Below are 17,266 nucleotides of genomic sequence, written 5' to 3' on the forward strand. Positions count from 1 at the left end.
CCATTAACGTTGTGGCATCACGCCTGGGCACCATTTGCAGGAAGCAGCTGCTGGGACCACGAATAAATAAATCGCAGCATGGTGAGAAATGACAAGCGGCAGCCTGGAAACCAGTGTGCCGCTCTCAGGCTCACCCTCAGCTGACACACCTTCACATGGCAGCGTCACATCGACTCCTTCAAAGAAAGGCCCATTTGCGCAATTAGGCGCCACCGGAAGCAGATCATGAGCTTGAAAAAAGGCGACAGCCTCCTCCTCCGTCTGCGGCAGCGAGAACACATTAATAACTCCAGCCATCTTGATCATTAGCAAATAATCACCAGGAATCACCACCAGCTCTGAGGTACACTTCTTCTCACGACAGAATATCACCTCAGAGTGATTTCTGACAGGATCTGGCAGGGGGCGGGAATGACAGGGAGCGGGAAATGGGAAAATCGCATTGCATCACATGCTACTACTATATGTCATGCGATGCGATTTCACTACGTTTGCCTACGTAATAAATCTGGGCGCCCTGCTAGGAAACAAGTACCAAAACTAGTTTCAGGGAGATTATAGTTGGTAATAGATATTTGCAAAGCACCCCATTGAGGGGGCATGTCATGCTCCACCCAAAGGGCGTGTCTACTTTCATATATGGAAAGAATGTGAACGTGGCACCTAGAAGCGTGGCTGTGTACTGCTACATCTGAGAGGAATCTTGTAAAATGACTTATATCCAGATGAAGATGAGCCCAAAGCAGTCAGTAAGAGATACAATACTTGGTAAAGTGCTGGGAAATGGCGCTGATAATTCAATGTAACTATCTGTCTCTCATTCCTTTTTTCACACAAATGTAACAGTGTAATGTGGGCTAGGCGGCATGAGGGAGATTGCTAGACTAATGAGGGAGAGAGGGAGATTGCTGCTATGTCAGGGAGTCTCCTGCAGAATGCAGGAGGGGAGGTAACTATGATGTAACAGTGTAATGTGGGCTAGGTGACATGAGGGAGATTGCTAGACTAATGAGGGAGAGAGGGAGATTGGTGCTATGTCAGGGAGTCTCCTGCAGAATGCAGGAGGGGAGGTAACTATGATGTAACAGTGTAATGTGGGCTAGGTGACATGAGGGAGATTGCTAGACTAATGAGGGAGAGGGAGATTGCTGCTATGTCAGGGAGTCTCCTGTAGAATGCAGGAGGGGAGGTAACTATGGCCCAGTGCCATGTGCTGAGCTGGGGGGAGAGAGAGAGAGACAGCTGCAGCGGCAGCCTGACTTCTCTTTCCCTCTCGTTTCATTTTTTTTCTATGGGGAGTATCCATGCCCCTCCTGGATGCCCCGCCCCACTAGTGGCAGTGCCCTTTCCATTTTACTGAGGCCTGGCCAACCTGTAGGTGCCCATGGATATTACTAGTGACAAGATGCATTAGATGTGCAATAGATATGCTGGCCTTAGGGCTGGAGATCCCCGGTAAATTATCCTGCACAAATATTACTTTGTCAGTCTTAAGGCCCATACACACTTGACGATTTTCAGCTGAAAATCGGTCAAAATAGCCGCTTTGAGCGATTTTCGGCTCAAAATCGCCTAGTGTGTATGGCCCAGAGATTGCCGACTAGCGATGATGCGCGCTCCCGCATCATCGCTAGGAAAGTGGTTCATCTGCTAGTTTTACCAGCAGATGAGGCGATGATGGATGGTTTTTCATCCATCATCGCCATGTGTGTACGCTGCCGGGCTGAAAGATTAACCACTTTCAGCCCAGCGGACCGTCCCGCTGCCCCCCCCCCCCCGCCCCCTCGCCTGTCATACTCACCCTGTGCTGGTCCGCGCCGCCCCGCTCATCACCAGGCTTCGTCTGGTCGGCTGCTGCTGCTCCCCGGCCAGGCCAAACACCCGGCTCGCCCCGCCCCCTGCCATGTTTAACACGGAGCAGACAGCAATGCTGTCTGCCCAGTGCCCAGCTAAACACACTGGCCCCCAATGTTTATATTTTTCTGACCACTGCCACCAATGAATTCATTTAAATGCAGCAATATATTATTATTAATATAATATATATATATAAATATTTTATATATATATATATATATATATAGTAATATATATATAGTAATATATATATATATATATAGTAATATATATATATATATTCACAAGTATATATATGTGTGTGTGTATGTATGTATGTGCATATATATATATATATATATATATAATTAAATGGGGGATGGCCAGGTATGGTCCACCGGAGCGCCCCAAGCGGGGGGGGGGGGGGGGGGGAGCGCTCTGGCGCTTACTCGCTCCACGGGGGAAGGGGCTGGCGGGTGATGCGTCCGGCGCTGCATGGCTCCACGGGGTGGGGGGGAGGTCGGGGGATGATGCGGTGAGAGCTGTCGCGTCGCTCAACGAGGGTGGTGGGTGATGTGGCGACGGCCGCTGAGTCGCTCCGGGGGCGCGGGGGGGGAGTTGAGCCCCCCTGTCTAGTATACACATGCCATTTAAATAAATATATAGGTGGGCAGTTTGCATTTAAATAAATATCCATTGGTGGGAGTGGGCATATAAATATATAAATATTGGTGGGCAGTGTTGGCGGTAACATATACATTGCTGGTCTGTGCCAGCAATGCATAAATTAGTGCCAACACTATCCACATTATTGCGCAGGCCAGCAATGTATCCACTACCGCCAACTCTGCCCACCAATGTTCATATGGGATGCAGTTAAAATCCCGGCGGTCGGGATCCCGGCGTTCAGAATCCCGACGCCGGAATCCCGACCGCCGAAATGCCGACACATTCTCCCTCCTGGGGTGTCCACAACACCCCTGGAGGGAGAATAAATTAGTGTGCCGAGCGTAGCGAGGCACCGGGCCCGCTGCGTGGCGAGCGCAGCGAGCCCGCAAGGGGGGGCGATCCACGTCCCCCCCTTGTCGGCATTTCGGCTGTCGGGATTCCGGCGTCGGGATTCTGAACGCCGGGATCCCGACCGCCGGGATTCAATACTGAATCCGTTCATATATTTATATGCCCATTGCCACCAATGTAAGCTATATATGGAACCCTTGGAATTCAAACCCAGCCCATTTATAATGAAAGATTTTCAGCAAAGTCTTTCGCCTCCTGAAAATCTCTTGCTCTTTGGGGAAAATAGCTCAGTGTGTACGCACTACTTTGGTGAAAGATATATCTCTCAAAGATTTTGGCAAAGTCTTTTGAAATGAAAATCTTCAAGTGTGTTTGGGCCTACCATATACAGCTGGAGCCATGTTTATTCACCTTTGTTTGGTTTGCACAATGATGTAAAAGCTACAAGATGTAAATCTCATACACTTTTTAATTTTTTAAAGAGTGTATGAGATTTACATCTTGTAGCTTTTACATCGTTGTGCAAACCAATTAAAGGTAGAGCGCAGAACAAACCGCCCAAAAAATTGGGTGAACGAAACGGAGACAGTCATCCGTGAGTGCGGCTGCTAACCGAATCAAGATTCAGTACGCAGGTTACCAACCAAAAATCCATGTTTAATCACCATTGCACACTACTGCATTCTGCCTCGGTGTGCCGTCCACCGAGACAGGGAAGCGCAAGTGTCTCACACTCATGTGCCACGAATGGGCTGCACGAGCGTCTCACACGTACGCGTGTCCCATTCTCGGTAAAGGCGCACACTGAGACGGAATGCTCTGGCGCGCCGATAGGTTGAAGAAGCGCGGTCCATCTGTAGTAAGGAGTGTCTACAACCATTAAGCATTCTAATGCAATAACATCACACTCCTAAATGTTATTTTTTTTAAGCCGAGCCTCTATCTTGTCAGTTAGGAGCTGATTGGCTGCTGCAATATCACCTGCTACTTTATCACATCCGTTGACCGCCGAAACTGATAAAAATGTGATGAAAATTCATCAAGCCATTCTGGACGATCGCCGTCGGACCGTTGATGAACTCATGGAGGGGACTGGGATTTTATTTGAAGTTCCAAAAAAGTTGCGTCACGATTTGAGGAAACAAGTCCCAATTTGTGGCAAACAGTTGACTGACAACACACTTACCCAAACATTATTTATTAGCAGTTTCTTACATAGCGCACACATATTACACAGCGCTTTACAGAGGATATTATAACATTCATATCAGTCCCTGCCCCAGTGGAGCTTACAATCTATATTCTCTACCACATGTACATGCACACACAGACATTCTAGGGTTAATTTGTTGGGAGCCAATTAACCTATCACTATATTTTTTTATTAAAAATGAAGTACCCGGAGGAAACCCACGCAAGTATGGGGAGAATATACAAACTATGCACAGTTAGGACTATGGTGGGAATAGAACTCCTGACCTCTCGCTGTGAGGCAGTAACACTAACCATTACACCATCCGTGCTGCCCTAAACAACATCACACCTTCCCCCACAATTAAAAAATATACTGGTAGGTTAATTGGCTCCCAACAAATGTAACCCTAGAATGTCTGTTTGTGTGTGTGTACATGTGGTAGGGAATATAGATTGTAAGCTCCACTGGGGCAGGGACTGATTTGAATGTTATTATTATTTATTATTATTATCATTTGGTACTTGTTTAGTTTCACGGCACCCGATATATCGGATGCGATATCGGCCGATTTGATTTTATATAGTGTGGCGAGCGCAGTAATCCGCGTCCCCTCGCCACGCTTCAGGCTCGGTGGCTCGCTGCGCTCACCACACTATATAAAATCAACTCCATGCGTAGTGGATAGTGGGGTTATGAACAGGTAAAAAAATCGTATTGGATCGCATCGATATATCGGCCGATATTGAATCCGATATATCGGCAGATATCGCATCCGATATATTGGGCGCCAGGAAACTAAACAAGTACCGTTTATTTATACGGTGCCACAAAGGTTCCACAGCGCCTAACAATACACAAATGAGCAAAAACCGATAACGATGTTCTGATGTTCACCAAAAAGCGCTGCGGTATATGTGTGCGCTATATAAATAACTGGTAATAAATACACTACAGGTTGAGTATCCCGTATCCAAAATGCTCGGGACCAGGAGAATTTTGGATAACGGATTATTCCGTATTTCGGAATATTTTAATATTTCAATTATGTATTTTGAAGTATCTTGCATGTATACTGTATAAACACATAAAATACACACAAATATATTTTATTACCACATAAAATACACACAAATATATTTTATTTGTTAAAAAAACAAAGTTTCAAAACATGAAACAAAATTTGTGTACTATCTCAGATATTGAATTTGAATGCCAAGCAATCATTTTCTTGCACATATATAGTGCCAGTTACATATCATGTCACCAGTAGTGCTGTTACAAATGTCCCCAGTGAGTTTTTAGCAAAAAAAATATTTTTTATTCACTTTCTGGAATGTATGGTTTTCGGAATAATTCGGATAACGGATACTCGGATACGGGATACTCAACCTGTATTACTATTGGGCAGCCACTTGTATGCTGTATTATGGTTATTAGAGTAGAGACCTTTTAGTATTAGAGTAGGGCACCTGTTATTCCTTTCATAGTAATATTTCATTAACAGGAGTATATTTATTAAAGGTCGATTTTGATCGATTTCATATCAAGTAACATCGATGTTAACCGATGTTAGGTTTCTGGGGCTAATACAATTTTTTTTATTTTAAATGTTAGTAAATGTGTGTTCTAGCCCCGGAAGCCCAACCTGGCAGTGTGTGGCAGGAGTGACACCATGCAGCAGAGGCAGAGGGTGACTGGCAGATTCCGGCTCCCCGGCGCTGAGTCAGGGAGGCTCGGGACTAATTATGAATGGACCTCACACCCCTCTCACTCGCACCCTCCCCCGGGTCACATGAGTAACAGGTTACCGGGTCACTGTGTGAATGGAAGTCTCGGAATCACGGCCGTTCCCACCATGCAGACAGACAAGAGGCAGCAGCCCGATCACTGCCTTGTGTTACTCATCATTAGCCGGCCATTGTCCAGCGTGCATGTCTGTGTGCTGCTGTCTCACCGCAGGCTCATCTGTCACCGGCGCCTCCAGGCTACAGCCTCTATAGTGTTGTTACGCAGCACAATGTGTGTGTAGCTGGCTGTGTAGTGGACACTGGACGATATGATGCCTGATGTGGCAGTGTGTGCTGAGCTGGGGAGAGAGGCTGTGCTGCGGCGGCAGCCTGTCATCTCTCTCCTCACTGCCCGGTACACTGAGTGTGTACCCACTGTGTGGCTGACAATGCATGATCCTGCGCGCGCTGTTCATGACATCACAAGCACGGGCCAAGCTGCATTTGTTGCCTGCATCGGCAAGTGTGCGCTCGCCACGCTTCGGGGTGGCGTGGATAGTGGTGGGGTGCGTTAAACCTATTCTTGGGACATACAATCATATTATTGTATACCTAATGTCATGGCATTGCACCCCAGAAAACCGCATTCGATCGCATGCAATTTTGCGGGAGGTGCGATGCCATGCGATGAGATGGGCCTGGGGACATAAGAGCAGTGAATAAATTAACTAAAAAAATCGCATTGCATCGCAATGCCACTAAAATGGCATGCGATCCCAACCCGATGTATTATGCCTTAAATAGAGATAAAAGCGAGGTTAAAAAGAGTGATAACGTCCAGCCAATCAGCCTGTAACTGTAATTTTTTTCGAATACATACCATAACATGTCAGTTAGGAGCTGATTGGCTGGACTCTTTATCACTCTTGCATTTATCTCTTTTTAAGGCTTAATACATCTGCCCCCTGTGTTTGAAAAATTACAGTTAGGAACTGGTTGGCTTATACACACACACACACACACACACACACACACACACACACACACACACACACACTAGGGTTACACTTATCCTTCTAGTATGTCTTGGGCGTTTGAGAGGAGACCATAGCACACAGAGCCAACCCAGTCAAACACATAGAGACCATATAAACTCCACACAGATAGATTGAACATGACCCAACTACATCAGCAAGGTGTATATGTCCTTCTATTGGCCTGCCGACCCTGCATTATTTTGTTTTTTGATATAAACATGCTAAAACAGGAAGGGGCAGCACCATGGTTAGCATTGCTGCCTTAGGTGTCATGTGTTTGGTTCCAACCAATACCCTATCTCTGTAAAGGTTATAGGGAGATCTAACACTGTAATCTGTTACTGTTACATTTCTCCATATACTGTATGTTAAAATGTGTTTCCTTTCCTCCCACACCCCAATTACATACTACTATGTTTATTGGCTTTTGGCCTAAATAGGCTCTATTGTGTTTTGTGCATGTGTGTGGTAATGAATGCGCAGGGAAATGCTTACTTAGAAGAGCCACTGAGCGCACCCAAGATGGCTGCCTCACCCTTGGCAACAATGGAAAGTGCTCTTAGAACGGTTTTGAAAAAGGTGCTATAAAAAATCATACAGTATTATATTTTTACAAGTTAAAAAGTCAAAATGGCGGCTTCTGTAATGTGCTTTCACTTTGAGCTGTGACAGTTTTTAGCCCACAAACTTTTCACCCCATCACCAGTCCCTATCTGCTCCTACCTCCAATCTCTGCCTTCACAGCTATCTCTCCCTATACAGAAAGTTTGAAACAGATCAGTGTCCCTGCAAAAATAGTTTTTACTTTCTGTTATTAGCTCTTTTAGCACACAAAGGAGTAATTTGGTCTTACCCAAATAATATATACTGTTTTACTATATTCTACTGGCTACAGTGAAATATATTGGCCCCTAGAGGGGTGGTGGCTGGTGTTCCACATGGGGGTAACCCATTATTACACAGGGGAAACAGGTCCTTATTCATCCTTGCGAATCAACCAGAAGAACTCCCACAATGGGTTTCTGCATTATAAACCCTGATTTAAAAGGCTTTTTAATTGAATAGCTTCTCAGCCGGCAATAAACTGCAGGGTTTAAATTGAATATAATATACTGGGCAATAATGTGTACAACATTGGCAATGGGGACAATACATTTGTTTGACATGATCAAAAGGTCGACATAAACAATATCACGGCAACGGTTGACGCGTGAAATGTCAACATAAATTTTTCAACAATTTTTTAAATTTTTTTTAAATTTTTCTACTTTTTTCATACATCCCCATAAATTCCGATTGGGAACGATAAAGCATGCCGATGGTAGCAAGGTGAGGGGACATATTGGGGGGTCAACATGATCAGGTATCCACATAACCAAACGCACGAGTTCTTGGTATTGGCAAAGCAGGATGTTGGCACTTGTTAAAATTATTTTTATACCCTTTCTTGTATAAGACCAACAAAGAAAAGCCCTGTGGCACCTGTAACTTTGGGGGAGATTGATCAAAGCTTGGACTTTGGTAAGGTGGAGAGAGATAAAGTTACAACCAATCAGCTCTTGTCTTTTTTTTTTTTTTCAAAACAGCCTATACAATGACATTTATAACCTGATTGGTTGGTACTTTCTCTCTAGTGGTGACCTAGTACCCCATCTATACTTGACAAGAGGTGATACATCGTACCGTTCTCTCCTAGAGAGCTGGTTTATGTGACTCATAGATATTGTACTGAAGCTGTGAGTGTGGGCAAAGCTCAGAGCCAGTCCTGCCAGTGACCAACGTTGCCCGCCTCACCTTGCCCTTACCACCTCACCCTCTTACAGGCTGACAACTTTCTCTCTCTCTCTCCCTCCCTTTCTTTTCACTTCCTCTCTCTCGTTCTCTGTGGTTACTCATATGACGTCAGAGGAGAGGCTCCAATTCTCTCTCCCTCCCAAAAATTCCTGCTCCCCCCTCCTTTCTCTTCCCCTCGCTCTCTCTCTCCTCCTCTCCCTCCCCCCTCCCACAGATCACCCAGTCTGGTTTTAAAGGAAGGTAGGAGTGAGAAATGGCACTCTCTGCCGTGGCTAGAAAAAGACACAGCTGGGCTACCAGCAAACAGTAGCCACTAACTTTTCGGGGCCTCGACATGCTGCTTATCACAGGTATCCGGCGTATTCTAACTTTTATATCCAGCTGTCTTTTCTTTTTCCTCTTTACTGTCCATCTGGCTGGGCCGCTGCGCTCCGCACCTCCATCACAATACTTTCTCACTCATTCCTCCTCTCTCTCTCTCTGTCCCAAACTGTATCCCACTCCCCCCCTTCTTCCCCTATCCACAGTAGTTTTGTGTCCTCTCCGGACGTTCGGAGATCTGAACATGCTCTGTGAGTTGTTTCTGATTTTCCCATTGCTTACTTTCACTTCTTTTTGAAAGTTGTCCTCTTTTCCTTCACCATCTGACAGCCATCATCCTTGGTGTCTTCGGCCTCTTCTTGAGTGTCTTCTAGTGAACTTTTCCTTACTTCTCCCACCCCCCGAAAAAAGAAATGAATTCTACAAAGGGGATGAGAAAGATTGGAAATTGGCAAAAACAAGATAAACGGAGGTGGCTAAAGACACTAGGAGACTCCGGAGGTGTGAGCAGGAGATAGGTAGTCCTCAGGGTGAAATAGGAGAGGGGCCCTTGAGACAGACACTTGTAGAAGAGTGTCAATATCAAAGACAGATTGTGACATCTCTCAAAGTTCCCCACCCTAAGCCCTGACAGGCAGCGGTCTAACACACACAGGGTTGTCTAACTTGCTGGTCTCCAGCACTATCTCTTAAAGTCTCTTCTAGGTTCTTGACCTCCTCAATGTTCTTACACCTTGGTCCTCTCTCCATCTCCTGGCCTCGCTGCATCTGACCACCTCCTGTTCTTCATCTCCGGTCCTCACTTTCTAGTCTGCCTCTCTCCTCTGCCGTCTCTCTTCTTGGTGAGACTTCATTTCTTTCTCATTTCCTTCTCATCCTTCAGGAATCCTGCTTGTAAACAGATCTTTACCACCTCTACTGCGGCATCTTTCCTGTGTCTCCCCAGTTTCCTCTCCGACTCCTCTTCCTGTTCTCCTGAGTACTCTGTATAGTTCTTTCCACCCTCTCCAATTCTTTTGTTCCTTTAATCATTTAATCTTCCTAAAGAACATTCTTTTGGTCAAAAATATGCTTCTCCCAACTTCTGTACCTCGACCTCAAAATATTTCTTTGCCGCTTATACTCACTATTAGTTTGTGCTGTTGTTAGATCTATGTAGCTTATAGTTATTTACATTGTCATATCTTTACTTTTTATTATGTTTTTTTATAGTGTTTTTTTTGTTGTTGTTGTGAAATAAGCTTTATAAGTGAATACTCCATATCTATATTTTTTATTTATCTATCTATCCATTACCTATCACTATCTATCTATCGATTTTATTTTATTTTTTTATCTATCTATCCATTACCTATCACTATCTATCTATCTATCTCTTTCTTTCTATATTTTTATTTATCTATCTATCCATTATCTATCTATCTATCTATCTATCTATCTATCTATCTATCTATCTATCTATCTATCTATCTTATTTCTTTCTTTCTTCTATCTATATAGTTAACATTTACCTTTCTATCTATCTATCTATCTATCTATCTATCCAAAATGTACCTTTCTTTCAATCTATCTACCTATCCATCATCTATCTATCAATTTAACTAGCAATTATCTATCTATCTATCTATCTATCTATCTACCTATCCATTATCTATCTATCAAAAATGTATTGTTTTTTCAATCTATCTACCTATCTATCCATCTTCGATCTATCTATTTATCCTTCCCAAGCTTACTTCTATTTTCTTAGGTGCAATTTAAATATGTCCTCACGTCCTTCTAATTTTTAGTGAATAACTAGGTTTTCCTGAAAACGTACAATAATAACTTGCTACGTGTGTGTGTGTGTGTATAAGGATGATCCTGACCCCCATTCCCAATTTTCGTTTATAAATTAAGTTATATTATCATCTCTCCGACTTGTTAATTTTTTTATTTTAAATTAATTAACATATTCATCTATTCTTCTGTATATTGTCTCTTCCTTTTTATACTTCTTTCAAACAATTTACTAATTAACTAGGAAGTCAAACTTTTTAGAACTGCCCTCGTTAAGTCAAAACAAAATCTAGAACTCGTTAAATACTGAGGTAGAGACAGTTCTGCAGGTTCCCTGTATATGCTGTAGTGTTTTCCATACAATGTAGAAATACATAGTTGTCGGCAGGTCTTGGATCGCAGTCTCTTCAATGCTTCTTGGTCTTCTATATTGTCTTGTGCTGTATGTATTGTCTTCATGGTATGGTTGTAGTATCCTTCTTATACTTTTTTACATGTTCTCGTTCTTTTCTGCCTGTTTCCTCTCATTTCTACAACAAGCTCACATATGCTTCCTATTACATGTGAAAACAGAGAGTGAGGAACCCAAACAGAGATAGAGGTGTCAAAAAGCGAGACCAAGAAACAGGAAAATAGGTCCATGAATTTATTCATTCGTAATTATTTTCAGAATTCCATCAAGGTGACCTCATAGGATTTCCTTCGCCCGTTCTCACAAATTTGCCGCTGTTTGACGGCAACGTTATATATGTAGGATGTGATCGGAGGGTTCCTCGGGGAACTGTGCTCCTAGTGGGTGGGCCAGGAGCCAGTTGTGGCCCTTTAATATATATGATTTAGAGTAATTTTATTAGTTTCTAACTATGGCATGTTCTGGGGAATAATAATTCTATATACATACAAGAAGCTGTAGTTGTTGGGTCAGGTTGGTGTATTAGTTGTACAAGAAGTAAATAATTACGCAGAGAGGAACGATTAGTATACATATAAGTAAGTGGTATTAGGAGCCATCAAAAATACGACTATTAGAAAAGTTTCCACAATTTTGGCCACTACTGAATATATATATATATATATATATATATATATATATATATACATATTTATATATACGGCCTCAGACTCCTGCCTTACCAAAGATAAGCAATCGCTATCCTTGTCCTTTTGTTTTATATTGTTTTATATTGATTTCCCAATTTTTTATTAAAGTAATATATATATATATATATATATATAGTGTATTAAATAAATAGATTTAATATATATATATATGTATATATATATCCATTTATTGATATATATATATATATATATATATCCATATTCTTTTATACTCTAATATTGAACCTATCCCGTTTAATCCTAGCCATTAATTTTTTCATACCATATAAGTAAAACAATAAGTCGCAGCATCTATATCCATTGTCCGTATCTAATCTTAAAAAAATGTACCACTACCTTTTACTTAAGGATCGGCTGACACCCTCTACAAAATAAGGGAGTAATGTTTACTTTTTAACTCACTAAGGACATAAAAGTGGCACTGCCCATTCATCATATATATATATATATATAGAGAGAGAGAGAGAGAGAGAGAGAGAGAGTGAGAGAGACAGAGAAAAAAAATAGAGAGATTTTGTGTTCCCATTACAAAATTACCCACCTGTACCCCCAAATGCATAGTTCCATTGTAGAATATATTTATTTTATCTTTGTCCATACGTAAACATGCAATGATTAGTTTTGTAATATAGGTAACGAGCACTGATTAAAGTCAGTTACATTCATAATTCCCGTACAGAATAGTTTTACAGAACAAGAGATCGCCACGGATACTTCATTTTTATCTGTTGACGGTTACCCATAGGCGAGGAACTGTTCTAGTTAACGACCACAATAAAACACGGCCAAATCGAATGTAAATGTTGATTTAGATGTAGGATGTATACATGCAGAGGTGTTTGCAGAATAGAAGTCACTGCGATATAAGTAGGCGTCTTGAGGATAAATCGGGTATATTTTAAGATTACATAAAGGTTTACAGTCACCGGCTTCAAGACTTGCAAAATCGGTGCCTATGTAGAGATGTACACAATCATAGCTTAACAATGAAAAGTGAATAAGTCGTTGTCGCAAAAGTGAATGTGTAGAATCGGTTTTGTACAGTATCAGAGGAACTTTGCCCAATGTCTGAAGAGAAGAGAATACTCCAGGTCTTGGCGGTTCTGTCTGTTCTCAAGCGGAGGTGACTTTTCCATTCCTGGAAACAAGGACTTAAGGAAATAATTGTAGATAATACATTTTCTTTGGGAATATTAATCAGATTTTTTTAAGGGGAATAGAAAACTCACACAGTAGGGAAATTCTTCTTTTATACTAGACTGTGTAATGCCGGAACGCTTTAGTATATGTAAAATGTTACTTTTGTACTGATATTTTTTTCTGCTTTTTTACCTTTTATTTTATGTTAAACTTACCCTGTTTTTCCCATCTTTTCCTTTTTTTTTTGTTTTTTTTGCTACACCCTCTTCCCGTTCCCTATTTCTATCCTAACGCCACATGTGCCTGAAGAGGGCTCCCACAGAGTCCTGTGTGCTATGCTGGTGTCTCTCCTGCATGCAGTTTCCATCGAGGCGTTAAATGTAACGGACCCTCTCGCTCGCAGCTCCATTCAAAAAAGCTACGATCTCACGAAGTACCTGGAGCACCAACTGCGCTCTCTGGCTGGGCCTTACGTGAGTACTACCCTGCTTGTTATGTTATGTCACACCTATGAAAATCCGGGACGGTGCAAAGTGTGGAGGGGGCGTCTTAGAAGTTCAACATCTGTCGTTTGCATTATGTTCAACCAGGATTTGTAACTCGGAGTCATCCTTCATTTTGGGATCATCAGACTTTGGGGTGCCCCCCCGGGTCCTGGAGCCCCTAGGCAGCTGCCTTAGTCTGCCTAATAATACAGCCGGGGCCCTGATAAAAAACGACTAATTCCCCGTTCTCACTGCCGCAAAAACCCAGGTATTTCCCAGGGCAAGCTGAAAATTCCCATGTCCTGTCTCAGTGTGAAAGGGTCTTTGTGAAATTCCCGGGTGTTACGCCCTCGGGAATTACACACGGGTTTTTTGCAGTGTTTTTCCTGGGTAATACACGGGTGTACATCAATGTGAACAGCACAGACCCGTGTTTTTCACACATGATGCCAAAAAACAAGCTCATTGGGGGATGTAATCATGTAATATGTGACATCCATTATATGCTACGCAAGTACGTATACATTATACACAATTATTATACATATACAATATATGCATTATACATTATACGCAAGTACGTATACATTATATGCTATACAATTACGTATATAGTGAAAATCACTTTAATGTACATATGATTAAAATATGTACATAAAAACATAACTGTCTTGTCCTTATTATTAATATTTTATTAAATGTTGTAATAGCCATGATAAAATCGATGCAGTGTGCTGGTGAAAAAAGCCCTATTTAAAATGACATAATCTTTAGGCAGCCAATAAAGGCTGTTTTTAAACAGCCAATCACAGTAATTAGTACAAATTTCCCAACAGCCAATCAAAGCTGCTATTAAATTCCACACACTTGTTGGAAGGCAGACTATGGAAAGCAGTGTGAAAGGGGCAGACACGGGAAATTCCCAGGTCTGAGGTGCAGTGTGAAGGGGGTCTTTTGAGCTGAGAAGCTCTGTGCCCCCCCAAAAATCCAGCAAGAAAAACCCGGGATTTTGCAGGGGCGGCAATGAGAACATGGTATTAGATGTATAAAAGTTATTTGTAGGCACAGGGATCCAGTAAGAACTATACTGATAGTTTGGGGGCATATATTCGTGGCAGTAGTGGGAGGTCTGCCGTCACCAGCGACAGAAACGGCAGCCCCTGAACAAGACTGACTGGTGAACTAACATATCTGTCAGTGTAGTGTATGCCGTGCGCTGTATGCTGTGATACATATGTCATCACTAGTGACAATGGTAAACAATTACTGCAGGAATGTCAGCAATCAGTTCCCAGTGTGACGGCTGTTGTGGCGGGATAGGCTCGGTGTTCTGCAGACTGTGCAGTGCCAGAAGGGTTGGGGTCATTGGAGGTCGATAATGACTTAGGTCGACGCAAGCATTAGGTCAACAATGAGAACAATTCATTTTTTTTGTTCTGAATGTCGACATGGACACTGTCAAAGTGTACGGTGTCCACTCGCATGACTATCCACGCTCGGCACACTATTATATTCTGCCTCCACACCCTAGTGCAGTGATGGCTGACCTTGACACTCCAGCTGTTGTTGAACTACACATCCCAGCATGCCATGCATCAGTTTTAGCATGGTCAAATAGCAAAACTGTAGCAAGGCATGATGGGATGTGTAGTTCAACAACATCTGGAGTGTCAAGGTTAGCCGTCACTGTCCTTGTGGATGCTAGGGCCTGAGATACCGCCTGTCGGCATATGTCGGCTCGAAAAAAAAAAAACCTGGGAAAAACTCATGTCGACTTTTGAATGTAGACCTTACCATTGTTGACTGAATCCTTGTGTCGACCTTAGATACGTCAGCCTATTTTATGTGTTGACATAAGCCATGTCGACCTTCGGTGGTTGACCTTATATGGGTCAACCTAATGACCGCATCCAGGGCCGGAATGTCTTTCCGCTAACACCCACATGGGTGGTATTGATGTCATTGTCAGTCGGCATTTGGGTCTATGGGCCTAATTCGCAGTGAAATCCCACCTTGTGAATGAATGTGCTCCCGTCAATGCCATCGGAAGCAGCTCACCATCCAATGATTTTTGCATTGGGCACCGGTCATTGCAGGCGATGCGTATCCCAGCGGCTGCGGTGAATACGGGCACATCCGGGCTGTTACTGACGCCTCCCCTAACAGGCTTTGGCCTGCCTGTGTTTTCCCTGACACGCCCAGCTTTATTTTTCACCACGCCCTGGGTTTTTCTAATTGGCCACTGTGTGATTTTGTAGCCACGCAATCAGGCTGCCTACACACGGGGAGTTCTGATCGATGCTGGACTGCTCAGGAAGCTTCGTCAGGGTCGCTCGGCACACAGCGATAAGTCGGCGATGTGCGCTGAGCGATCTGTCGGGGCCAGTGTTCTCCGCTGAGAAAACCCCCCTGGCAATTATAGAATTATCAGCATCGCCAGGCGATAGCAACGTGTGGGACCGCGCATTGCTATCACTACACATGGAGCAGAAAATGCCCTTAAAATCGCCCCGTGAGTAGGCCCCATAAGACAACTTTCCTTAGGGATCAGAACCTGTCTCAATAGCAAAAGCCTCTAGATCGTCAAAATCCCCTAGGTTAGCCAGAATCGCCCCATGTGTACACAGTGATTGATAGCGATGCGTGGCCCCGCCAAATAGACTGTGCAGGGAGGAATACTGGGTACATTGCATCGTATACCATAAGCGTAAATATGGTATGCAATGCGATGCGATCGGACCCGATATTGTACAATAAAAAACCGTATAGCATCGTATGCCATACAATGCGATGGTATATGATTTTTTATTGTACAACCACCTGATGGGTCCTTACAATGTTAAATGGCCCCCCACTATCAACACCAACCCAAAGCGTGGCAAGCGCAGCAAGCCCGCGAGGAACGGCGGTACGCGTCCTCCGACCTTTTCATACCCCCACTATCCACGTCGGCGTGGAGATGATTCTAGATAGTGTAGCGAGCGCAGTGAGCCCTGCGAGGGCACGCGGAATACATGTAAAGTAATACGCGGGGCTTGCTGCGCTCGCCACGCTTCAGGCTCGGTGGCTCGCTGCACTCGCCACACTATCTAGAAATCAACTCCACGCCAACGTGGATAGTGGGGGTATGAAAAGGTCGGAGGACGCGTACCGCCGCCCCTCACCGGCTCGCTGCGCTTGCCACACTTCGGGTTGCCGTTGATAGTGGGGGTGGCTTGGGTATGCATTTAACATTGTAAGCATGCGGCTAAATGGCATGCGATGCGATAAGGTTCCATAAGATGAAAATCATGGGCCGTGCTAGGAAACAAGTACCGAATACTGTCATAGTTTATTTGCCTACGGCTCCCGGGGCTGTCAGGATGTAATTGCTCTTCTCTCTACCAGCTTAACTGAGTCCCATGTGTCCACCCCATAAGTTATAAATGAGAATTTCACATTACCCTATTGGTACACAGTAAAGTGTGGTGTACACAAGAGAGAATATTGCCATTAATAAATATAATAATTGCTGCCAGTTACCGTCTTAATACATCTAATTGATAATCTTCCTTCTTAGCTGGACAAAACCATGTGCACTGCAGGTGGGGCAGATGTAACATGTGCAGAGAGAATTAGATTTGGGTGGGGTTTTACTTCAAAGTGATTGCAGTGTAAAAAAATAAAGCAGCCAGTATTTACCCTGCACAGAAACAAAATAACTCACCCAATCTAATTCTCTCTGCACATGTTACATCTGCCCCCCTGCAGTGCACATGGTTTTTGTCCATCTGAGAAGGAATTTGCCAGAAGGAGTGAACCAGAATAAGG

General features: G+C 43.4%; 1 protein-coding gene across 1 annotated transcript in view; it reads left to right on the forward strand.

The window, feature by feature from the left end:
* Positions 1-8,831: 8,831 nt before the first annotated feature.
* Positions 8,832-17,266, forward strand: part of CLCF1 (cardiotrophin like cytokine factor 1) — a 30,266-nt gene continuing 21,831 nt past the window's right edge. Inside the window, exons 1-2 of the mRNA XM_083145892.1 lie at positions 8,832-8,959; positions 13,281-13,444. Coding sequence (XP_083002018.1) covers positions 8,944-8,959; positions 13,281-13,444 — 180 coding nt within the window. The 5' untranslated portion in view covers positions 8,832-8,943. The remainder of the gene's footprint in view (positions 8,960-13,280; positions 13,445-17,266) is intronic.

Source organism: Crinia signifera, chromosome 6 (assembly GCF_055691185.1).
Source record: "Crinia signifera chromosome 6, ASM5569118v1, whole genome shotgun sequence".
In the NCBI taxonomy this organism is placed as follows: domain Eukaryota; kingdom Metazoa; phylum Chordata; class Amphibia; order Anura; family Myobatrachidae; genus Crinia; species Crinia signifera.